Below are 26,643 nucleotides of genomic sequence, written 5' to 3' on the forward strand. Positions count from 1 at the left end.
GGAATAGAAAAGGGTGAAATAAAATAACACTCACCTGAAGTTCATAGAAAAAAACAAGTGGAGGGATGATTGTTCTCTCTGACCCTAGGATCAGAGACCTAAAAGGGAAAGGAGAGAAGATATTATCTCTCATTTCACTGCCTGCAGGCACATGACTGTCTTTCTGGCTGCCAGACTGCTCCAATCCTCACTGCCCATGTCTGTCTAATTTTTATAGTGTCCTGTTTAAGTCTTAGTATACTTAAATCTCAGAGGAAGCTCACATCATGAGGACAGAGGAGGGATTTCAAAAGAAGCGGGAGAGAAGGAAAATGGAGAGTAGAAAAAGGCAAAAGGATGGAAGTATACAAGTAGCACTCCTTTGACCTGTTCTCCTGCCTTCCAGTCACAGAGCACTTGAGGCAGGATAGCTTCTGCTATGTTCTCCCTGTCTCAGAGAGAGTAGGTACAGTCTCTGATTGAGCACCTCTACTACTTAATAAATGCCAGTGGCTCCCTATCATCTCCAGATCAAATACAAAATCCTCTTTTCATCATCCAAAGCCCTTCATAACCTAGTATCTTCCACCTACCCTTTCTTTTAGTGTTCGTAGACCATGCTGTCTACCATCTTGCTGTCTACTATCTCTTTGAGCTGGTGATACTGGCCATGAATAAGACACTCCATCTTTTTGCTATGGACATTTTCTCCATGCTCCCCCTTCTTATCTCTATCTATTGACTTCCCCAATTCCTTCATATCCCTTTAAAAATCCTACCTTTTTCAGGAAGGCTTTCTCAATCCCTCTTCATTCTAGTGCCTATCCTCTTTTAATCATTTCTTATTTATCCCATATATAGCTTGATGGTACATATTTGTTTGCTGGTTGACTCTCCCATTGGAATATGAGCTCCTTGAGGAAAGGGACAATCTTTTGCCTCTTTTATATCCCCAGTGCTTAGCTTGTCTCTGGCACATAGTAGGTACTTGATAAATATTTGTTGACTAGTGAGTGGTATCTCTCAATTTTTGCTCCAACTATCATCTTCTTTAGATCATTTTCTGGACTGTAGGATCTCCACAAAGATGCAATAACAACAATAACAAAATCACAGAGATACTGGGTTTCATTTTATTTATCAATAGTACAATTGACATTCAGGCAAACATTTTTATTATTTTTGAAAAGGTGAGTCATTTATTTTTAAATATAGGAATTTAAGATATCATTTCCAAAGGGAATAATTTGACTTAATTTAGGTTAAGTTTTTTTTTAAGTTTTGTAATTGAATAAAATTGTGATTGGAGATTTTTTCATGAAGGTGAAAAATGTTTTCAGTGGGGCTAAACCCACTGTACCCTAGGTGGTACAATGGATAAAGTGCTAGGCCTGGTGTCAGAAAGACTCATCCTCCTGAGTTCAAATGTGACCCTAGATATTTACTAGTTATACGACCCTGGACAAGTCATTTAACTCTGTTTGCCTTAGTTTCCTCATCTATAAAATTGGTTGGATAAGAAAATGGCAAACTGCTTCAGTATCTTTGCCAAGAAAACCCCCAATAGGATCACAAAACTGGACACAATTAAAACAACTGGACAAGAACAACAAACAAAACCCTTAACACAACGATTTACTTTATTCCTTTGTTCTGAAAAAGATATATGTATATATTTCTTACAGTGAATTATTTGGTTAAGCTGTATCCAAGATATAAGTAAAATCATAATAATTTAGTTTTCAAAGATTTTATTTTCCTTTTTAAATAGTGTAGTATTCAATAAAACAGCTTTAAAAATAAATAAAACATACAAAAACCATTGCATTTAAATACATAAGTATATAAATGTAATCCTAGCTTAATCATACCTTTAAGGGGGCAGCGAAATTTGGGGGAGAGAACTGACCTAATGGACCCAGATACCAAGTATGCTTGGTGTCCTTAGACAGGGAGAGTTTCACCTATGGCAATATGGAGGTCTAGGATAAGGTGGTAACAGAACTCATGGATGGTATCAAAAAGGGAGAAGGGAGAAGACGGTACCTCATGGTGTTATTATGAAATTTATTGACCTGACTTCTCATGAGGTGCCATGTACCATCGCTTTTCTTTCCAGTTAGTCCCTGATATTTTATGTTTCTGGATGCACCCAACCCTTCCACTCATGCCAAATTCTTCAGACTCTTAAGCCTTTGCATCTGTCCGTGGATAACAGCCTTGACTGTCTCATTGCGAAAAGTGAGGATGAAGGGATTGAGGACAGGGGTCAGAATATTAGTGACTAAAACAACAAATTTGTTGAGCTCCACAGAGTGAGCCTTGCCAGGTTGAACATAGACAAAGATTGTGCTACCAAAACCAATAAAGACCAGGGTGAGGTGGGAACTACAGGTGGAGAAGGCCTTTTGGCGGCCACTGGCAGAGGAAATACGCAACACGGTGGTCACTATGTAGCCATAGGACAGAAGCGTCACCAGGAAGGAGCTGAGGACAAAGGCTAAAGACAACATGAAGTCCCAGAACTCTAGGAGGGATGTGTCTGAGCAGGCTAGCTGTAGCAGTGGGGCATTGTCGCAGAAGAAGTGGTTAATGATGTTGCCATGGCAATAGGAGAGCTGCACCCAAGAGAGAATAGTAGGCACCATAGCCAGGAAAGGTGCTACCCAGGCTGCCCCTGCCAGATGGGTACATACTGTCCATCTCATAAGGGTTTTATAGCGTAGCGGGTGGCATATGGCCACAAAACGGTCCAGAGCCATGTCTGCCAGAATGAGAGAAGTGGTAGAGCCAAAGGAGAAATAGAAGTAAAATTGGACCTTGCAGGTGGTAAAAGAAATTGTCTTGGTAGAGACCAGGAGATCTGAGAGCATCTTGGGCACTACAGTCATGGTGACCAAGATATCTAATAGAGCAAAATTTCCCAGGAAGAAGTACATGGGGGTATGTAAGTTGGCATCAGTAAGGACCATGGCAATGATGATTATGTTTCCTAAAAGAGCCAAGAGATAAAGCACCAGGAAGGGCCCATAGAGCACAACCTGTATCTTGCCAAATGTTGAAAAGCCCAATAGGATGAACTCAGATGGATGGCTCAGATTTCCCATACTTTCTGACCAAAGTCACCTGTATTTAAAAGAAGAGAAAAAGAGTTTTGGGAGGAGGGGAAAGAGTTGGAATCAAGAGGGAAAGACAATAGATAAATTGTAAAAGAAGAGACACTACAGAAAAGTAAAAGAAATAGAATAAAAGGAAAAGAGAGAAAAGGACATAGATTCAGAGATAAGGAAAAAGGCATAAAGAGAAAAACAAAGGGAGACATACCCAGAGAATGGAAATTAAAAACAGAGACACAGAAAGAGAAATAAAAATACCCAGTGAGACATTTTGAAAGAGGAGAAGAGAGATAAAAGAATGAAAATGAATCAGAGGCTCCTCAAGAAGCCAATTAATATTATCATTTAGGTTTGGGGATTTGTTGTCACTATAGCTCAGTGGCTAATTTATTGCTTCCTTGGATACATGTTTCTTCGATGTAAGCCCTGTCTTTGTGGTGAAACATTCCTTCTCATTTCTTTTCAGTTAACCTCAAAGCTTACTAGTGTTATTGAATTAAGGACAACCAGAATATGAAATAAATACACAAAAATCCCTTTAGTTTGACCTTTGCTGTCTGTTTTGATTAACAGCATTCAGAAAGATCATTAGTCCAGCTTTTTATGTGGGCTAAAAGGATTCTATCTAACCTTAACCCGGTGGGTAACTGGTTTTCTCTGATGGCTTCCAGAGGTACATATTCTACCATACACTTCAGATGCTCAGTCTAGTAACAGAGGTATCTAATTTGTCCTTATTATTATCAACTTTAAAATCACTTTACCAACCAACTCATCTTCCCCACCCCATATGCTCTTTCATGTACTGTTGGAAATGTGCCTATTCATGTTTGTAAGCACATTTGCACACATTGCCCTGTGTCATGTTTGATTTCACACTCTTGAAGTTTCTAAAACTTACAATTACAGTGACTCTTAAGTGTTAATAACCTGGAAGCTTTAGCAACATCACCAGAGCTTAAGGATTATTAGCACAGTAGAGATTGATGGAACATGAAGACATTGCATAGACAGGGAAACTGACTAAGAGAGGTGCCTTGAACATTGTGGATACTTAATAAATGTTTCTTGAGTTCAATACTTAACCAACTTATAAAATACTGAGTGTCTTGCTGGCCTTGATTATTCCATGGGAATAACTATTTTAGGTTGATGAAGCCTAAACAAGCCTCAGATTGAGCTCCCTAACCTACAAAACTATCATCCTACCATCCTTCTAAAAGTATTCTTTGTCCTTACCAGGACCTCCATTCCCTCCATTCCTCAATATTCTACCTGGCCATCACCTTTGATATGGATTCATGCTTTACATTTTTCCACCCTAACCCTATAGTTCAACTTTATATTTTCCTTCACCCTTGAATCTCTAGCCTCCTGATCCTATGTTGCTGCCCAGGCTCGGTCAATTCCCAACCCTGGAGTATAGAGGAAGAAAGTCATCTAATCATTGCCACAAGAATCCTATACCCTTATTTTCCTTAGGACCCAGCAAAGGATCTTGCTTTGTACATTACTGAGAAATATAGGCTTTCATTTGGCTAGCTCCTCCTCCTCCTAATGTAACAACTCTATCTTTTTTTCCCTTTAACAGCCAAACATGAAGATATTACTGTCTTTACTCTTGGCTTCCATTTCTCCTTCACTCAATCCTCAATTCTGTGTAGTCCAGATTCTTGATCTTATCATTCAACTGTAACTTTTCTTTCCAAAGTTTAAGTGATCTTTTAATTTCTCAAGTGAAATTTGTTCTCAGTTTTCATCCTTCTTGACCTCTCTACAGCATTTGACTGGACGGAACACCCTTTCCTCCTGTATACTGTTTCCTCTCTGGGTCTTCCTGACATTGCCTTCTCTTGGCTCTCCTTTCAGTTAGGTAGCTAGGTGGCCTAGAAGATAAAGTTCTGAATTAGAAAGATTGGAGTTCTAATCCAGCCCCAAACATTTACTGAACATGTGATGGTGGGCAAGAAACCTGTCTGCCTCAGTTTCCTGACCTGTAAAATGGGGCTACCTACCTCCCAGGGCTGTTGTGGAGACAAAATGAAATCATACTTATAAGGGACTGTAAAACTCTTAAATTATTATGTAAACGGTAACTACTATCGTCTTCGTCATCTGTCCAGACACTTCCTTTAACTTCTTTGATCAAACACCACCCGTAGCCTGCTCCCTAACCAACTGTGCGTGTACCCCAAGGCTCTTTCATGAGTGCTTTTCCCCTCTCTTTAGACCTTCTCTCATCAACTTTCATTGTTTCAATTACTATCCCTTTTCAGATAACTCTAAGATCCAGCTGTAGGTTATCTCCCAAGGTTTAGTTGTCCATTGCCACCTCCCTACTGGGCATTTCCAGTTGAATTCCTTCAGACACAATGAACTCAACATGCGTAAAACAAATCTCATTATCTTTTCTCCCAAAACTATCCCTCTTACTCCCTTCCCATCCTCTATGCAAAGTATAACCATTCTACTAGGCATCCAGTTTCATCACCTCAGAATCCATCGTAACTCTTTATTTTCTCTCATCCTTCACCACATGTCCAATAATTCAGTGCCTTGTTACTTTTTTCCTACTTTTGTAATAGCTTCCTAATTTTTCTCCCTACATCCAGCCTGTCTCCTCTCCAAATCATCTTCCAGAAAGTGGCCAAAATGATATCCCTAAAGCAGTCCGACCATGTCACCCTTATGCTCAAGAAGTACCAGTGACTCTCTCTTGCTTTTAGTACAAAATACAAACTCCTCTATTTGGCATTTTTTCCCTTAGAAATCTAGCTTCAGCCCACTTTTCCAGGGTTGTATATTCATACCCTCCACATATTCTACATTATAGCCAAGATGGATTGCTTACTTGATACTGAACATAATAGTCCATCTCCCATTTCCATGCCTTTGCACAGTCTATTACTCATGCCTTAAAGGTACTCTCCTCTAACCTCTTAGGATTTCTGGATTCTTGCAAAGCAATTATCAAATGCGACCTTCCTCCATGGCACCTTTACTCATCGTTTACACTCACATATATTCGGAATCTAAATTTCTTCAGGAGAAGGAGTATTTAGTGTTTGCCATTCTATCCCCAGGGCTGGTACCTTGCACATAATATTTGCATAATTAATACTTGCTGATTGATTGACATTGTCTATTTTTGAAGAATCAAAGAAAGATCCATCTCACTATCTCTTTGTCAATGACTTATCTGTTTTTATCTTCCTAAACTGCTTTTAACCACCTTGGGAATTTGTTTCCATTTGAGAATAGGGGAATATGTTTTTAGTTAAAGGATGACTTATGTGAACCCCTGAGCTCTGAGTGATCCATGGATGCTCAACCTTGCCCAAATCAGAATTTTTATTAGACAGTAGTTGTTGCAAAGAAGGCATCCACAGTCCTGATAATGTAGGGGACAGTCTTTCTAATTGTGGGAGTTCAATTGCTCAAATAAGCACAATAGCAGGTTATGTTGATCTGAGAAAAGACTACTGCTAAAAGTATATACCACTTTGATATACATATACATTCCCACAATGCTTTAGATAAGGAAGATTGTCTAGTGGCAAGAGGACTAGATTTGAAGTCAGTAGATTTGAGCTAAGCTATCAGTCTTCCACTTACTAGCTCTGGGACTTTGGGCAAATCACTTTACCAAAATTTATTCCTCTATTAAATGAGTAATTTAGACGTTACCTGAAGTTTATTTAAGGTTTCAAATTCAATCAGTGTAATTCACCCAACATTTTCAGAACCTTGGTTTCCTCTTTTGTAAAATAAGGAGAAAAATACCTGCCCTGTGTGCATCACAGAACAGTTGTGATCATAAAATGAGATAACGAATGTAAAATTCTTGTGCCTATTTCTGAGTTTATCACTCATCCATGAAGTTTCTCTGGTACAAGGTTAGATGTTATAAGGATAATAAATATTCCCATTTTCCAGAAAGGCACTTAGAGGCTCTAGAATTCTTGAAATAAAACTTAAAACGGAATTAACTGAAGCTGAATGGGATCATTTCATTTTCTACAGTGAAATACCATTGTAGAGAGGAACACATTAGACTTTCCAGTCTTCCTTTTGTGGAGCTCTATAACTTACAGTCAAAGGGTCCAGATTTAGAGATGAAGGACTGTCTTAAGTGACCCCTGAGTAGCCTTAGTGCCCATTGTGCCCAATGCTAACCTTAAATTTGGGGCCTAACATTAAGCCAAATTTCAGTAAAAGCTCTTAGCTTCATAGTACTGCATAGCAGGAAACCACTTCACAGTTCAGCCATTTGAAGAAATTCAACCTATATGAGTTTTATCCTGTTGAGTCTCTCAGCTAGCTCAGTGTTCCCTAAATGAACTTCCCTTTCACTTACCTCTGGCATCTCCTAACTGGCACATCACAATTCCTCTGGCTGAGATATGAGGATCCTTGTCCTAAATAGAATTCTTCAGTGGATGAAGGATGGAGAAGTGAAATCTGACTTAGGTGGAATTAGATCAATTTGAGCAAAAGTTCCCCTGACTGAATGAAGAAAGGAAGAGGCATACCAAAATAAAATACACCAACACACCAGAGTGACCCAAATCCTTAAGGTGGACTCTGCTAAGAGCCTCACTGTCCCTCACAGCAATATCCAGTGGCAGCATCCATCTAAGTATAGAAGGAGAGAGTGTGAACTTGGAAGAGGCCAGATGGAAAGGGGTCCTAAAATGAGACAAATGATGCTTCTGTTTGAACTCTGCCCTTTGTTCACTGCTTTCTCTTTTTCTCCCTGGGCACCTGCTGCCTGTTGCCTGGTTATTTTTCTTTCATTTTTGTTTGGAAGTCTGATTACTTAGTACCAATTAATAAGAATCTGGGCTAGCTGGAAATATATTATCTTTCTTAGTAGATTTCCAATGGGAATAGAAAATGGGATCAAGGAGTCCCTTGGGACCTTGGTGACAGCTGTTTGTCATCACTTGCACTAACTCCATGGTTATTTGTCTTGGCGATCTTTGGAGGACGGAAAGAGTAGGGTAGAAAAAGTGAGAAAAATTGACTATGTTCTTAGTCATCACTGATTAGAGAGTAGGTCATTCTCAACATTACTTATAGCCTCATCCAATAGAGAAAAACCCAATATAGGCTAGTCCAGGGGTTGGGAACCTCCCTCCTCAAGGCCATATGAGGCCCTCAAAGTCCTCAAGTGCAGCCCTTTGACTGAATCCAAATATAAAACATATCCATAATTTTTTTTAAAATTTCTCCAGGAGTGTACCTGATTCAGAGAACTCTCTGGACATAAGCCTTATAAAAGTTAGCTCTAGATAAGTGGTACAGTCTCCTGTTTCTCAGTTCTATTCAGCTTTCAATAGGACAGAGTGGGAAGACTTACACAGTCTTGAAGTCAAATTTCTAAGCCTCCCTTTCCCCATTTCTGTTTAGTTGTATAACTGTGAAATTACTTTTTCCTGCTTACACTTATAAAATGAGTTTGTTAGCCTAGATAATCATCAATTTCCCTTCCAGCTATAAAATGACACCTTCTATGAATTCAGCCAATATTAGTGTAGTGTGAACACAGTAGAACTTGGCCACATGTCCCTGCGACCAAGCTGATGCAGGCAAACTAGCTGTACTTGTTATCATATGAAGTCACTTCTTTTTCCTTGCCTTGAAAAGGTAACTTTTTTCCTGTTCATTAGAGACCAGGGTGAAATATGGGATATGGGATAAAATACACCGAAGAGAGATGAACATGGCTAGGTTTCATTGAAGGAAAAAGACAGGCAAATTATATCGGACAGAGAAGTCAAGATTGTAACTTGGTAAGTTACTTTGGATAAACAGCAGAGGAATGAAGATATTTTCCCTTCCTCCTGTTGGATCATGTTAGATTCTGACTGGAATGCATAAGTAGCACCTGGATAGTCAATGAAAATTAAAAATTAAGGAAATTTATGAGCTTCTTAGTCCTCAGAAAAGGGAGAAAGTTCTGACAAATGATAGGAGAGGGAATTCCCTCTGAGCTCCTGTGGAAGCAGAGGAAGAAAGAAAAAAAATACAAAAATCACACTTTCTGAGGAAGATCAAGAGAAAACCAGAGAGATAGGGGGAAACGTGACTACTGTTCAGTAAGCTACATATCCATTCAAACTGCAGAGTACACATAAATTGCCATTGCTTCTTACTTCCTAATGCATGGAGGTATCCAGTAATTGTATCTCTTTCTATTTTAGTCTGGCCTTACAAATATTTATTGCTTCTTTATCAAACAAGGTTAATGGCTGACACTCACATGTTTCCTGTGCAGAGAGATCACACCTCTCTCTATCATTCTTTTATTAATTTCTAACCCTGATTCTTAAACAATCAAGAGGTATGTTTTTATATTTTCTCATAGATTATTGAAGGGGCAATATGTCTTTAATTTAATTAATTAACTCTGAGACTCTACCCAGCTTATAAAAAGTAATTTATTAAATAAAATGGAGAAATTTCCTTTCTCAAAAATTTTCACTGATACATCTATATAAATCTTTATCTACTAGGTTTAAATAAACATCAGTATATCTGATGATACAATTTATTAATGGTATAACAAGTTGGGTGGCCCAGGTCAGAAAAATGTATTAGGCTAAAGCTTCTGTGCCAATCAGTGCTGGAACTGAGCTAGTTAAGTGTCCACTGCACTTCCAGTCTGGGTGAGGTTGGAACACCTAGTTTCAAACAAAACGAAACAAAAGAAAATAGCAACAGAAACAATCATACGTAAATCACTATTTAAATTGTGAAAAAGAACAGTCTCTTCTAACCACCACTATGAATTAGTTCTGAAAACAAGAGTCCTATCATTCAGCTCTCAAGTTGTCAACATTTCTTCTGAAAGTTCCATTCATACTTCTTTTCAAGACAGACTTAAACAGTTTTACCAAGAAAGAAATTCTCTAAGAGAAGAAATTCTCTTTCTTCTTTGTCCTCTTAGAGTCTCTCTTCAGTCCTAACAGGAAGAAATGAGTTTAAATCCAACCTCAGACCTCTATTAGTTGTGTAACCCTAGAGCGCTCAGTGCTTAGAGTGCTGGGTCTGGGGTCAGAAAGACTCATCTTCCTGAATTCAAATCTGGCCTTAGACATTTACTAGTTGTGTGACCCTGGGCAAATCACCTAACTCTGTCTCAATTTTCTCATTTATAAAATGAGTTGGAGAAGGAAATGTCAAATGACTCTGAGATCTTTGCCAATGAGTCATGAGGTCACAAAGAGTGAGACACATCTGAAATGACTAAACAACAATGTTAACAATCCTGGGCGGTAACTGAACCTCTCTGTGCTTCAGTTTACTCACGTAAAAAATTGAAAGTTTGGACTGGGTGGCCTCTGAGGTATTTTCTAGCTCTAAATCTATAACCTATGACAGGTAACTCTCCAGAATCACTGTGAAACTGTCAGCCTCTCAAGAAACTTTCCCCCCTTACAAATATAGTAGTCTCGTTGCAAAAGGCCTTGAAGTCTATAGAATTTATCACTACCGGGAAGATCCTCACAGGGTACTTACATATCTTCTCACACAACTAATTTTATTTACTGTTGAGAGCAATGAGGGAGAGAAGGAATACCTGTGGAGAGAAGAATATATACGCTGTGTTTTTAAAAAGTTTGGGTCAATCATCCATGTTTGGATTTTGAAATCGTTCTTGACCATTCTCTCTCACCAAATTCAACCAGTCGTCAAGCCTTACCAGTTCTAGTTCCACAATATTGTTCACATAAATTCTTTTCATTCTACTCAGTCACTCATCATTTCTCACCTACTCCTCATTGGGCAATCTTTCTTAAGATTTTCCCCTCTCCAATTCATTGACCAGTCTCTTTCCAAAGTGATGGCCTTAAAGCTCATGTCACTTTTGTACTCAATAAACTCCATCCACTCCCTAATACTTCTGGGGTAAAATACAAATGCCTCTGTTTGACATTTAAAACCATATACAATTTGACTCCAATAACATTTCTTGCACAATCCTATCCCTATTCCATATATGTAGATGCCATGTATATGTATATATACACATGCATGTATATACATATTCATACATATGTACATATACACACACATTTACCTCCATGCCTCAGTGGTTCCACCAAATTGACTTTGTTGTTATTCCTGATAGGGAGCCCTTGTTCTCCCATCTCTGTGTTTTTGCACTAGCCAGAAGTGGAAGTAACAAGCATAGACAGCTTTTTTTTCCCCTTCGGGAGTTTGGCTCAGAAAGGGAGAGATAAAGGATGAGAATTTGATAAAGTCTTATAATGATTTTTGAAAGGCTGGAGGAGAGAGGCATGTTTATAGACAACAAAGAAGGGAAAAATAGATAGGAAGGGATTGAAGATTTAGGGGAAGAAGAGGCATTCAAATACTTTATATATGCATATGTATATACACAAGTGACCATATTAACAGTCTAACAAGTTTATATCATCATCTATATTTCTGTGTGTTTGTGTACTTCAATGCTTTTTTTATGAGTTACTAAATAAACATACAAGTTTAGTAACCGCTGATAAAAGAACTCAATTATATAAACACATATAAAATATCTTTAAAGTCATAAAATTTATTTACAGTCTTTTTAAAAGGTCTGTATTAATTTTAACAAGATGACAACAAAAATTTATTGGCAACATATTTCATTCCCTTCTATCTTTTGTTTTCTTCAGTTTACTTTTGTAGATTTCATTACTTCCAGCATTGTGAAAAAGCAGTCTTATTAGAAAAGTGTTTATCAAGTCAGGTCAAGTTAATAAGAATTTGACATTTTAAACTCAATTTTAATTCCACTTTTCTGCTAAAATGTCTGAAGCCAAGGTGTCAGGGAGTATTTCAAGAGTGATTGAAATAACTACTATCTATCAGACACTGTGTTAAGCACTGGTAGTATAAGGAAAGTACAAAAAAAGAAAAAAAAAACGAAACAAAAAATCCAACAAAACTGTACATAATCTCAAGGATCTCACACAGTCTAGATGAATAACAGATAAGAATAGTTGAGGGAAATATGACTTAATAAGGTAGACAATATGCTGTATGCTATATGAATTCATAGATGTTGGAAGTAGTCTGTGATGTGGGTAGAGTGATATCTGGCATCTCTTAGGATATTTAAAATACAGTGAACAACTTCTCTGAATTTCTTAAACTATTTCATTTAGGGAAACCTGCAGAGAGTGTTAGCTTTTCTTAAGCTCAACAAATGCAACATTTCCTGTATGTGTTTCCCTGGTATTTTCCTCTAAGGACCCAACTTTGGGCCTAGCATTGAAGAGACTCCACCTTTGTAGATTACTGGAGGGGAACTATTGAAATAGATTCTTTTTCTCTTTAAACAAGACTTTTCAAAACCCTGGCTCTGATTGGCCAGAAGAGAAATTCAAGTTTGTCTGGTTTCCCCTAGACTAGGTCCTGAGGGGATCCCTGCCCCTGGGCTTATTAAAAATATGAGTTTTTAGCAGTGAATCCTCCAGGGTGGATAGATAAAGAAAGGAAAGAGAGAAAGAGAGACACAGAGAGAGAGAGAGACAGTCAGACAAACAAAAAGATCTTAGCATCCTTCTTTCTGAACTTTTGCTTAAGGTCATTGGTGAGGTCCATTCCCTTCTGCATTGTGAGTTGAGAGGACAACATCATCAATCAGGTACTCTCCTGAGAGAGCTTGACTTGCCTCAGTTCTAGGAAATATTTTAAACAGAGGTCTAACACTTTGTGGGGAAACTGAGTTCATTTGTAGATTCTTCTGTGAGAGGTGACCATTTTCTTTGGTGTTTGCCTTTATGATGGAATGGGAAGAGAGGGCAAGGGGACTTTTAGATACTGGATTCAAACCTCTAGAGAGGGCTTTTTAACCTTTTTCCATTCTTGCTCTCTTTCCAGTTTTGGCAGCATTCTTTGCTGTTGTGCGGCCTGAGGTCATGTGCAGTGCAAAGTGTGCATTCTTTGTCTTCAGGACCTCAGCTGCTGAGAAGCTGTGTGATGCAACACAGGCAAGTGCTGCCAGAAACACCTCGGATTCATTATACATTTGACTTGTAATTAATTTTTGGTTATTGAGTGTTCAGAAACCTTTCACTATTGCCAAATTTTTCACCATTCAACATGGAGTCATGACCCACAGTTTAAGAAGTGCTACTCTAGAACATGGGAGTAGAAACAGATGATACATTCAAAGTTCTCTGAGTCATCCACCTGGGATAGAAGAGGCAGGCCAATGGACTAGAAAGAGCAACTGGGTTTGAGTCCTAATTTTGCCACCTATGAGCTGTGTCCATGGGCAAATTAAAATTCCTCACTCTTAAAGAGGGAATATAAACCACCTCCCACATAGAGAATTTTTTTAAGGTTTGTCTAAGGGTTTTAATTTTATTTTTTAAAAAGATTGAGAAATTAAGAGTGAGTGGTCAATAGCCTCTTATTTCAGAGGGATAGAGAGGAAGTTGTAGAAAGCACAAATAGAACTAACTGGGGTACATAAAGAGAACATCTTTTTCGGGCAGATATATGCAGATACCTCCCTGTGGGGCTGGAGATGCCGGTTCTTGTAGAAACCGCTAAACAAAAAAACTCTCTTAGCCCACCAAAGAGTGTCATGGATGGCTGTATCACCCTAGCTAGCTGATACTATTTGTTCCATAATCTCAAGTGGTTTCATTGAGTATTTTAAATTTTTTTTTCTTACGGTAGCATTAATGGCAGTATGTTTTGTTTAAGATGAAGTAGAAGTCAAAAGACTTGGGCTACAGGCCTTTCAAAAAGAGAGGATTAGACTAGGTAATCTCTAGAAACAAACACTGTGCTAGGTATCTGACTAAGCTAGCAACTTCATAAATACTTTCCTCTCCAATTTCCCTTACATAAGGAATCTGTAAGGGAAGGACTATATAGAATGTGAATTTTTATGTGTTCATATATCTCACTCTCCATTAGATTTTACCTTATTTCATTTTTGTATTAGTATCTTAGGCAGGATTGTTCATGAATAGGCAGTCAGTAAACGTTTGTTTAGTTGAGCTCAGTGACTTTCTTTTAAAAAACTTTTCCATTCAGCTGTGCTGAATGCATTAAAGCCTTGGGGTGGTCTGGCACTGGATCCATGTCCTCTGGACCTGGGATGCCCTCACTATTTGAACAGTAGCTGTAAGAAGAAGGAGGATGGAAGAGCCAGACTGCTGCTAATGATGTGCCTTAGTGCGATTGGAAGAGCAGGAAGTCAGTTTCAAGGAGAAAAGGCAGGAATAGATTCCATAGAGATACTAAATTGATGTTTAGGGATTGATATATAACAACAGCAACAACAAATGTTCATATTACACTTTACATACAATTTCTAATTTGATCCTCACAATAACTCAGTTGAGTCAAGAAGTGTAAGTATCCTATGATTTCTTCTTTTTTCTTTTCATTATTAAATTTTATTTTTAGTTTATGGAATAAAACAAGCATTTCCATAACATAGTACAATAAAGAGATGATTATTGATTTCACCAATATAGGGAGTTTCTAATGAGGGGACTTCTACCAGTGCAGATGAATACCTTGTCTGTGATTTATACTTTGGAGGGTTATTTGGGACATTGAACAGGTAAGTGATCAGGCAAAGTCAATAGGTACCAAATAAAGTACTCAAACCCAGCTCTTCCTCCTTCTGAAGTCAACTCTTTTTCCATATAAAAATTTGAGGAGGGGGAGACATAATTTCTGGTTTATCAGGAAATGATTTCCATTAGAAAGTAGTCCATGACTTAAGTCTTAAAAGAAGCTAAGGATTAGAGGAAGTTGAGGCGAAAAAGGAATACATTTCCAGATAGGCAACGCAGCCTATATGCAAAGGGACATAAGTGTGAAACAGAATGCTAAGTACTGGAAACAAGAGAGAGACCAGATGAGATAGAATATAGACTGTGTGAAGTTGATTATTGTCTAATAAATAATCCTGAAAATAGAATGCAGCTAGATTGTACAGGTTTTTAGAAGCTGTGCTGAGTTTTGAATTTTGTTCAAGATATAACAGAGAGTCCCTGAAGGTTTCTGAGCAATGGAATGATATGATCAGTCATGTACTAAAGGAAGAATATTTTGGCAGCTGTGTACAGGATGAATTAGAAAAGAGAGAAAGTAGAAGTAAGATGTATTTAGAGTCTATTGCAATAGTCCAGATGACGGGATATGAGTCTGACCTAGTATGCTTACTGTGTGAATGGAGAGAAAGGGGATGGATGCAAGAGAAACTCTAGAGGTAAAACCTACCAACCTTGACAAATGGTTGGGAATGAGGGATAGTGAAAAATCTGAGATGACTCTGAGGGTGTGGTATGTGTAACTGAGTGATGCCTTCAACTGAAAAAGAAAGTTTTTTAAGAAGAAAAGATAATGGCCTTCACTGGAAATGTGTTGAATTTGAAATGCCTACATGACATCTAGGGGTTGATTTCTAGTAGGCAGGTGAGGTTGCAGGAAAGAATGGAACTAGATGCATGCATTTTGGAATCACTTGCAGTGAGATAATTTTGGAACCAATAAGGGACAACGAACTCAACAAGAGAGCTGATATAGTGAGACAATATTTGAGGATCTAAAACAGTTGTGGGATGTGTGTATGTGTGTGATCATATTTGTTGGGGGGCAAGAGATTGGAATGACAAGTTAATGACTAATGATTTAGTAAAGTAGAATGAGAATGGGTGGTCAGACAGATAGGATAGGAATCAGGACTGAATAATGTCACAAAAATCCGAGTATGAGAGAATAATCTCCAAGGAAGGCACTAGGGAGGACAAAGAAGAAAAATGGGAACAAGACATAGCAATTAAGAGATCATTGGTTACCTTGGAGATAATTCATTTCAGCTAATACTTTGGAAGCTAAGTTTTATTGCGTCAAGTAGTGAGTGGGAAATGAGGAAGATTTGGGCAACAAGTCTTGAATTTAGGATGTCAAGGCTTACAGTTTCATAGATTGTAGCTCTGTCTTGGCACCCAATTCCAGTTTGCTCCCAGCTCACATCTCTTTCTCTATTTCCTTTTTCAGTTCATCCTCTTTCTGTTATGAGTGCAAGTTGAATTCTCAGGAGTTTCTTTGGCTACTGGGAAAATTGATCATTTTATCTGGTTCAATATACTGAACTTAGCCAGGTACTGAATAAAACAACTGTTAGCACTAAATGTAAAATGTTAATGCTAGACATTAGTGTAACTAAAGCAGACATTTAAAATAGAACATATGGAAGGTGACATTAGGATCCCATCTTAAGAACATCCAAGAAGGCATGAGAATTTATTGGAGGGCTATTGTTCTGGCTACATATGGAAGAAAAAGAGACAACAGTATCTAAGCCTTGGAATAATAAAAGAGGAGATGAATTTAAGAGGGAAAAATGTTGAACCTGCAAGTCAAAATATCTGGGTTCTATTCTTACCTCTGCTATTAATCAGATATATGACCTTGAATAACAAACCTTACCTCTCTGAGCATGATTTCTCATCTGTAAATGAGAGGTTTGACTGCATGACCCAGAGGTTCTTTCCGATCATAAGATTCTAGGACAGAGCTGGTATAGTGAGACAATATTTGAGGACCTAAAACAGTTATGGGATGTGTGTGTGTGTGTGTTTGTGTGTGATCATATTTGGTGGGGTGCAACATAATTAAAATGCTTATCAATGATGTAAACTAGGTACTTAATTATTTGGGAAATATAGCAAGAGGCTATTCTAAGCTGAGTGGTTTAAGTCTTTCTACTTCCATGAGGTTGGGGGGTGGGGTCCAAAGCAAGATTTAGAAGAAGAGGAGATATGGATGACTGAAAATACAGAATTTGGGAAATTCTCAGTTTAGAGAAAGGAATGAGTTATAGAAAGAAATATAAATGATAATAAGTAAGCTATTGTTACTGGTAAAGGCAAGAATGGTGGGTTGTCTGACCACAATGGAAAGTTAAAGCCAGATTATAAAGAGATATAATGGTTTCTGTGGGTTTTTGTGATTGGTATGCCAACTATGCTGTTATGTCACTGGTTCATATTCACAGCCCAGAAGGTAAATTCATTCATTGGTGTTTGGTTGTGGTTATCAGATTAACAAATATTAATTTAGTACCAACCTCTTGCCAATGAAAATTGATATTGAATGATATTGAAATATAACCTGTGAGCAAGTGAGGGTTATAGTATACTCTAGATTTGTTTCTATACCTTTGAGATGTAGGACTTCTGTCTGGTAACATTAACTCTCTCTTGCTCCCTAGCTGTCAGAGGACTGAATGGTGGGAAATCACTCTGGAGTCATCACATTTTATATTGAAGGCTTTTCGGGCCCTCCAGAGTTTCGCCACACACTCTTCGCCATATTCTTTTTCTCCTTTTCTGTGACTTTAATGGGAAATGTGGTAATCATTGTCATTGTTTGTGTGGACCGCCGACTACACTCTGCCATGTATTTCTTCCTTGTTCATCTTTCTCTCTTGGATATCTTGATTACCTCCACTATCATTCCTCCCATGCTAGCTGGATTGTTAATGTCTGAAATCCTGACCATGTCTTTTTCAGCCTGTGTCACTCAACTCTTCTTGTACCTTTCTTTGGGGACAACAGAATTTGTATTACTTGGGGCAATGGCAGTAGATCGTTATGTAGCAATCTGTCACCCCCTGAGATACGACATCATCATGAACAGTCAAGTTTGTCTCTGGGTGGTCATTTTGTCTTGGGTGTTTGGGTTTCTCTTTGAAATCTGGCCAGTCTATGCTACTTTTCAACTCTCCTTCTGCAGATCAACTCTTGTGAATCACTTTTTCTGTGAGAGAGGCCTATTGCTCAAGCTTTCCTGTGATGACAGTTTTCCTTGAGTTTATTCTCTTCTTGCTAGCCATCGTTATTCTCTTTGGCTCTTTGCTTTCCACTCTTATCTCCTATACCTATATAATCTCCACCATCCTAAAGATCCCTTCAGCTTCTGGACGGAGAAAGGCCTTTTCCACTTGTGCCTCTCACTTCACCTTTGTGGTAATTGGTTATGGTACCTGCTTATTTCTTTATGTAAAGCCCAAGCAGACCCAGGCAGCTGAGTATAACAAGGTTGCCTCCTTGATGATTTCAGTGGTAACCCCATTCCTGACACCCTTTATCTTCACTCTACAGAATGGTAAAGTCAAAGAAGTCCTGAGAGATGGGATGCAACGCTACTGTGATCTCTTTAAAGGTAAGCCCTTCCCAAAGGATGTTTCAGTGACAACTGTATAGAGTTTGGATTTTTTGAGTACTTCTGAATCTTCATTCTTTAACCTACTTCCCTGTCATAATTATTGAATACTACTGAGTTTTCTTTTCCTTGGAAATATTCAAGACAAAATTAATGGGAAGGTTCACTCTCCCTTGTTCCAGTGGGCACCAGTGTCATTGCTTTCTGTTTGCTGAAATGTTACTCAGGTTTGAAGAAGATTATGAAATAGAGAAGGGGTAGGAAGATAAAAGTTTTTAGTAAGAAGTGGGACAGATTTGTTTGATGCACTGATCTCTTTTCCTCCCTAAATTGATTTCTTGTGTAGGATCTTGACAATCAGAACTACAAAATTGTAAATGGTCATTAGCTCTACAACATTTCCACTGCAAATCCTTCAAATCCTGTAGTCTCTGGAAATACCTTAATAGAAGAATATTTCAGCCTGGATAAACTGATGAAGACCTATGAGAGAAGAATCAGGAGGAAAACATATATACATATATATACATATATATATATACGTGTATATATATATGTGTATATATATATATATATATATATATATATATATATATACATATAGAGAGAGAGAGAGAGAGAGAGAGAGAGAGAGAGAGAGAGAGAGAGACTACAATAACATAAGTCAAAGCAATACTAAGACACAGTTGAATTTAATTTAATGGCGATACCCAGAGGACAGATGCTGAAACATTCATTCCTTCTCTCAGTTAAAAGATCAGGGATTATTGGAGAAGAATTTCGCATACACTGTCAGATGGGATAACTACACTGGTTGGTTTCTGCTTCAATCATTTACTTTGTAACAAAGGAGGTAGGTGTGTGTGTACGTGTGTGTGTGTGTGTGTGTATGTGACCATGCATGAGTATATGCTGTTTCAGAATGTCTCTTGCATAAAACAATGGTCTTCAAACATTTTTTCATCATACAATTCCTTAGTAAAATTTTGTGAACACCCCTAATATATGTATATTTCCTAATTTATTAATTATATAAATGCATTTGTATATTTATAATTATGTATATTACAAATTTAAAAAAATAAATGGATGAGATAGATGTGAAATAATATTTGAATATTTTATTAATGTGAGCAAACTCAGTAAAATGTCATTTTAAATAATGAACAATGAGACAATGTGATTTAACATCTTTCATTATTCCTGAAACTCTTGGTTTAAAGCTTTGTGTCATAGCAATTCAAAGGTCATGATCTAAGTTCAGTTTATTTCAATACTGGATATTAAAGGCTGCTATATCTGAAAAAGATAACTCACAAAGATACAAATAGAAGAGTGAATGAATGAATGAAGAGCATTCATTAAAAGTCCTCATATTAATCACTGTGATAAGTGCTGAGAATAGAATAACACAAGCTATACAAACTCAGCCCAGATGATTACAGAGTAAGATATAGAGTAAGGGTAGAAACGATGGAAGATGTTGGCCATTGTCTCCAGGGCTGTTGTAGAACCCACCCTAACCAGCTCTCACTGCCTGTTGAACTTTCAGTGTGAGCATTTACACCTCAGAAATAAGCAATTCTACATACCAGAATTGGAAATATTGTTTTGTTGATTGTCAAGGCTTACTAAAGTGTTAACAATTCGGTTTAGATCTAAAAGTGTGTGAACATATTTTTTTTCTTTTGAGATCTTCTATTTATCAGAACTGCTATATTGCTCTATAAAAATTGCTTAAGCTCAGCAGGAGTGTAATACAAGGCTTAGGGAAACACGTCATCATCATGTTGGAAGCATGGTGACTACAAGCTAATATTAACAATAATAACAATATGAGCAGACCTTCCTATAATACTCTAAGATGTGCAACCTACTTTACATCCATTACCTCATTTGAAACTCATAGCATCCCTAGCTTGTATCTTACTTGTACAGGGAGAGAGTGGGGATAGGTTAGGAACATTTCATTTATAAAAGAAAGAAATTCGTTTTTTCCCCATCTCTCACAGGAAAACCAGTAGAAGTATAGAGGTCTGAATCAGATTACAATGACCAGATTTGACTCAGGATGCTCTCTGTCCTGATTTTTATCTGCTTTCCCATTTTCTCAGTACTTGTCCACATCAAGTCTCTTTGTCTCTCCAAAGCCTTTCATTGCACCCACCCACCTAGGCCTGTCTTCTCTTCCATTTCCAAGATTGATTGCATATTCCAAAATATATCCCCCCATCAATTTTTTCTCCTTAGTATATCTAATAGATGGAGTTAATGACCTTATTCTCCTAGTCTAATAGAATGGCTAATTAAGACTGACCTGCTCCTTAAAGCCTCTGGTATAAAGGTTTGCCAAGCCTTTTCAGGGCTGCTCATTTACTTTCGGTATCCACCTGATTCACATAATTCTTACCTGTGGCTCCAAAAAGCTTTAGCATGTACAGTGGTCACACCCCAGCAGAACTCCTTGGCAGATGGACTAAATCATGTTGAGGGTAACTGACAGTCAGCAAAGCTGTCAGCGAGTCAGGAATATCTACCCCAAGAATGTGAAGACTTTCCCTAGAGAAAGGAGTGAATGAAAACAATTTATTCTAATGGCCATGAAGGCAGATGAAGTAGGCGTTGTGGAAAGCTTAGAGCTTGGTCAAGTGTAAAAGACACCAAGGTCACCCATTGCATCTTGGGCCATCACCAGTTGTCTTGACTTTTGTTTTGCCACTAGACTTCAATGACTCAGGAAGAGAGAGTAAGACTGACAACCTTTTGCAGCTTTGCCTCATTTTAATTCATTTCACAAGTCAAGATGTCATCTGTCATGTCATTGGTCCTCTTCGAAAATAAAGGACAAATAACAACAACCTTTTAAGCCTCCTGGTTAAACTTCAAACTTGAAATAAAATTGGAAAGATAGATAGAATGTCAGGTGGTATGAAAGAAATTTCTAAAAGAGTAATCTTCCCCTTAAGTTGTAGCATTCAAGTTGTTTTAGCTGGCAGGCCTAGGGCCAAGGGGTAGGAAAGAATTCCTTACAGAACGGGGCTGACGTGTGTTGACTATAGACCTGAGAGAAAAAAACTGTTTGGGTTTGTCTGGCTGAGGGTGCTTTCCAAAGACAGGGAAAGGGATAAGGCTGTCTCTAGGCCAGATTGTGAAGACTTGTTATGGCATTCCTCCTCTCCCTTTCTGTATGCTCATTTCTTTTTCTGGTCCCTTAACCCCTCTGTTAATTTAACCCTTTTGCTCTCCAAATTTCATATAATTTTATTAGTTTTTAAAATTTGTTTTATTTTTTCTCCAAATTTATTAATTTATTTGTTTTCAGTTTTCAACATACACTTCCATAAGTTTTAAATTTTCTCCCCCCTCCCTCTCCCCTTCCTCCCCAAGATGGCATGCAATCTGATATGGGCTCTACACATACATTCCTGTTAAACACATTTTCACATTAGTTATATTTCATAGGAGAATTAAAATGAGTGGTAGAAACCATGAGAAAGAAAACAAAGCAAGACAAAAAAGAAAAGAGTCAGCTTCACTCTGTAATCCAACTCCATATTTCTTTCTCTGGATGTGGATGACATTTGCATCATGAGTCCTTTGGAAATGTTTTAGGTCCTTGCAATTGCTAAGAAGGGCAAAGTCCATCAAAATTAGTCCTCATACACTGTGACTGTTACTCTGTACAGTGTTCTCCTGGTTCTGCTCACTCCACTCAACATCAGTTCATATAAGTCTTTCTAGGTTTTCCCGAAGCCTGACTGCTCATTATTTCTTATAACATTGCATTCCATTACATTCATATACCACAACTTGTTTAGCCATTACCCTATTGATGGGCATCCCCTAGTTTTGCAATTCTTGGTCACCAGAAAGAGAGTTGCCATAAATATTTTTGTACATGTAGGTCCTTTTTTCATTTTTATGATCTCTTTGGGGTACAGTTATAGAAGTGGTATTGCTGGGTCAAAGGGTGTGCCGTTTGAGTATAGTTCCAAATTGCTCTCTAGGATGGTTGCATCTGTTCACAGCTCCACCAACAATTAATTAGTGTCCCAATTCTTCCACATCTTCTCTAACATTTATCATTTTCCTATTTTGTCATGTTAGCCAATCTGAAAGGTGTGATGTGATACCTCAGAATTGTTTTGATTTGCATCTCTCTAATCAATAGTGATTTAGAGCATTTTTTCATATGACAAGATAGCTTTAATTTCTTCCTCTGAAAACTGCCTGTTCATATCCTTTGACCATTTATCAATTGGGGAATGACTTGTATTCTTGTAAATTTGACTCTCCTGGTTTTTAGAAATAAGACCTTTATCAGAGACACTAGTTATAAAAATTCTTTCCTAGTTTTCTGCTTCCCTCCTAATTTTGGTTGCATTGGCTTTGTTTGTGCAAAAACTTTTCAATTTAATGTAACCAAAATTATTCATTTTGCATTTCATAATGTTCTCTATCTCTTGTTTGGTCATAAATTCCTCCATTCTCCATAAATCTGACAGATAAACTATTCCTTGCTCCCCTAAATTGTTTATACCTAGATTGCGTACCCATTTGGACTTTGGAAGGTGACATAGTTATATCATATCTTAAATTGTATTATAAAGTAGTTATGTTTCTGTATATTTTTTGATAATCTTCCTACCCACTGGTTCGTTCTCTGCAAATCTCCAGTAGTCTTCATGCTTTAAAATTTCTCCCCAGTCCTTTCAATGCTATAAAGCACCCAATTCCCTTAATCAAAATATCAATTCTTGTCAGCTAAATTTTCTCTGATTAAAGTAATTCACATAGTATGAATGACTAATTTGTATGATTACAATAACTCCTAGCTTTGCCCAGGAGTCTCCTTGACCTTTGTCTTGCTGCTGGACCTAGATGACTGAAGGAGAGTGTGAAGCTAATGACTTTGAATAGTCTGTCCATTCCTATCCAATTCACTTATGTCAAGATCTCACCCTCATGATGTCATTGGTCCTCTTTAGAATGAAGGATGAACAACAACAACAAAAATAGCTTTACCCATTAGTATTATCTGTATGAGGGTGCAAATTCAGCACACATGCATCAGAAGACAACTCACATTGCTGACCTTTCAGGGCCACCAATATATTCTAGTAATGCCATCAAATTGTTCTCCTAGGCCTGTTCGCTTGGCCATCTGTCTCTGCTGCTGCCTGCCTTTTTCTCTTCTCTGGGCTTCTTTTGATGTTGCCATAAACTGGGATTCAGCTTGAATCCTCACCTAAGTTGCTACTTCTTTCCTATAGGAAGAACAGATAACATCTGCTGTATATGTTATGAATGACAAGTGCAAAGCTTCAGATCTTTCAGACATAAAGGGACGTTCTCTGTCTCTGTTTCTGTCTGTCTCTGTCTCTGTCTCTCTGCCTGTCTCTGTCTCTGTCTGTCTCTCTGTCTCTGTCTCTGTCTCTGTCTCTGTCTCTGTCTCTGTCTCTCTCTCTCTCTCTCTCTCTCTCTCTCTCTCTCTCTCTCTCTCTCTGTCTGTCTGTGTCTCTCTCTCTGTGTCTCTTAAGAAAAAATTTATCTTTACTTCCACAAGGAAAGATGCATATCATTTTCCAGAGGGCCTACAAAGATCAATATCTTTTGCAGGTCATCCAGTGAACCAATTAGAACTTGTAGGCATTTAGTCTGTCTTTTTAAACTCACCTTCTGCAAGCAGGAATCACATCCTTGACCCCAAGGCTCTATCTGACTTAGCATACCAGATAGCATACCATCATCTCCTAATTGCCAACCTTTGTCCCCTTCAAATAATCTTGGGGCAATCATTGACAAGCCCTAAAGGTCTTTGCAGGTCTGAAACACTGTAATTTTCCTTCAGTCTCTCAAGATCCTTTGAGTTTGATGACATATGAATGGAATTAGAATGAAGAGGAGAGGGAAGGAGACATGGAAATTTTACAGGATGTATGGCTGACTACCTTCTCCGAGTTTTGAGTCATCCTGTTCTTAAGTCACAACCTAGTCCCTTATATAGTCCTGTCTTGACAAAAGAAAAAGGAAGCTGAAGCCCAGGAGACAGCAGATTCACTTCTCCTTTCTTTATCTCTCTCTCCATACCTGCAACTCTCTTCTCTGCTAGAGGGAGAGCTAAATCATTGCCTTAGTTCTTCTTCTCCTATTATGGTCCTCTTTGGAATCTGCAACTCAGGTTCACTTATCATCCCATCCTTAATGAAGGCAGACAACTTCCACCCCAGAGGGAAAAGTACTGATTTGCTGAGAGGTTAAATATCTTTCCTGTGGTCATAAAGCCAATTTGTATCAGGGGTAAGACTTGAACCAATTCAGTCAATCATGCCAGGAACTGTACAAGGAACTAAGAATGTAAATACAAAAAAAAAAAAAATGAACCCAACCCCACTCAAAAAGAGATTGCTTCATAATAGAGAATACAATCAGTCACATATAAATACAGACAATAAATTAAAGGAAAATAAATACAATAAATAAAGAGTAAAATAAAGGATAGTTTGGGAGGGGTGGCATTAGCATTTGGTGGGATTGGGAAAGGCTTCATGTAATAAAGCATTGCTTGAGATGCATGTGAAGAATAAGAGAACTTATACAGCAGAGACAAGGAAGGAGCATATTGCTGGAATATGGAATGAACAATGAAAAGGCCTAGAGACAGGAAATAGAGAGGGCCACAGAGAGACATATTTGTCTAGATCCCTGAGTGATGGTCAGGGAGTAATTGTACAATGAAATTGGAAAGATAGTTTTGGGTAAGGTTGTAAATTTTTAAAAATCCTAAATAGAAGAGGGTACATTTAATCCCAGCAGCAATAGGGAGCCCCTGGAATTTATTAAATAGGGGAATCAAGTGGTCCTTTTTGTACTTAATGAAAATCATTTCGGCAACTGTGTGGAGGATGAATTGGACTGTGGAGAGACTTGAGGCAAGAATCTAATTAAGAGGGTGTTGCAATAATTTAAGGGGGAGGTGATGAGCATCTGAGCTAAGGTGGTAGCTGTGTAAGTGGAAATGAGAGATCAGATGGAAAAAATGCTATGGAGGAGGCAAAGACATGATTTGACAACTGGGTAGATATGTATGGTGAGGGCAAGTGAATTTCTGAGTGAGCTTAGGAACCTGGGACATTAGAAAAATAATGCTGCCATCAACAACATTTAAACATTTAGCAGAGGAGGCTGTGGGGGATGAAAGATAATGTGAAATTTAGAGAAGTTGATTTTGAGATGGCAGTCAGTCAATTATAAATATTTGTTTTTCACCTAACATATGCCAAACACTCTGTTAAGTTCATGAGATACAAAGAAAAGCAAAAGACAGACTCCACCCTTGAAGAGTTTGAAACCTAGTGGGTTCTGTCTTCAGGATGTCCAATTTGAAAAGTCCTATAGATAATTGGAGGTATGGGACTGAACCTCAGAAGTCTGAAGGAGTTGCTACTGATTCCTTATGGGTTGCTTTTTGGTATTTAAGCTTCTAGTGAGCTCTATCAATAGCCTGAGTCTTAGTAAGCCAATTAAGCTCAAGGATGGTTTCAGTACCTTTTATGAAAAAGCTACCAAAAAAAGGCTTCCATAGTGTACATAGTAGATATTGTTCCAGGGAACTGGTATATAGATTTTGAATCAGAAGTCTTGGGTTAAATTATCACACTGGGCAAAACACTGAATGTCTCTACATCTCAGTTTCCTCATCTATAAAATGAGGTAAGTTAGATGAAATGACTTGTAAAGTGTATTCTAGCTCTAACGCTATGATTCTGTGATTTTGGTGACACTTTTTTGTGGTTAATGAGTGTATTTCATAAGACCATAGGAACTTTGTATTACACTTAAAAATTTTTTTCTTTCTTTCTCACTTACAGATAAACCAAAAATTTTAACATTCATTTTTAAAAATTTTGAGTTCCAAATTCTCTCCTTTCCTCCCTCACCTCTCACCTCTCACTTCTTTGAGAAGGTAAGCAATTTGATATAGATTATGCATATGCAATCATGCAAAATGTTTCCGTATTAACCATGTTGTAAAAGAAAATGCAGACAAAAAACGAACAAACAAGAATAACAAAAATATTTTTAAAAGTATGCTTAAATATGCCTTTGGATTTGATCACTTAGTCTCTGGGGATAGACAGCATTTCTCATCATAAGTCCTTTGGAGTTACCTTGGATCTTTGTTTTTTCTGAGAATAGCTGTTATTAACAGTTGATCATTGTACAATATTGCTGTTACTTTGTACAATGTCCTACTGGTTCTTCTCATTTCACTTTGCATTAGTTCATGTAAGTCTTCCCAGGTTTCTGAAAAGCATCTTGCTTATATTTTCTT

At 37.8% G+C, this 26,643-nt stretch overlaps 2 protein-coding genes across 2 annotated transcripts; one reads left to right on the top strand and one right to left on the bottom strand.

Moving 5' to 3' along the window:
- Window positions 1–2,144: 2,144 nt before the first annotated feature.
- LOC140531866 (olfactory receptor 6V1-like) lies at window positions 2,145–3,086 on the bottom strand. Its single transcript, XM_072650534.1, has one exon. It carries the CDS (start codon window positions 3,084–3,086, stop codon window positions 2,145–2,147), a length of 942 nt encoding a protein of 313 aa, XP_072506635.1.
- Window positions 3,087–17,370: 14,284 nt separating this feature from the next.
- Window positions 17,371–18,349, top strand: LOC140531867 (olfactory receptor 9A4-like). Its single transcript, XM_072650535.1, is given in 2 exon segments — window positions 17,371–17,939; window positions 17,941–18,349. Coding segments are annotated over 2 exon segments (978 nt in total).
- Window positions 18,350–26,643: the final 8,294 nt, after the last annotated feature.

This window comes from Notamacropus eugenii, chromosome 3 (genome assembly GCF_028372415.1).
Source record: "Notamacropus eugenii isolate mMacEug1 chromosome 3, mMacEug1.pri_v2, whole genome shotgun sequence".
Lineage (NCBI taxonomy): Eukaryota > Metazoa > Chordata > Mammalia > Diprotodontia > Macropodidae > Notamacropus > Notamacropus eugenii.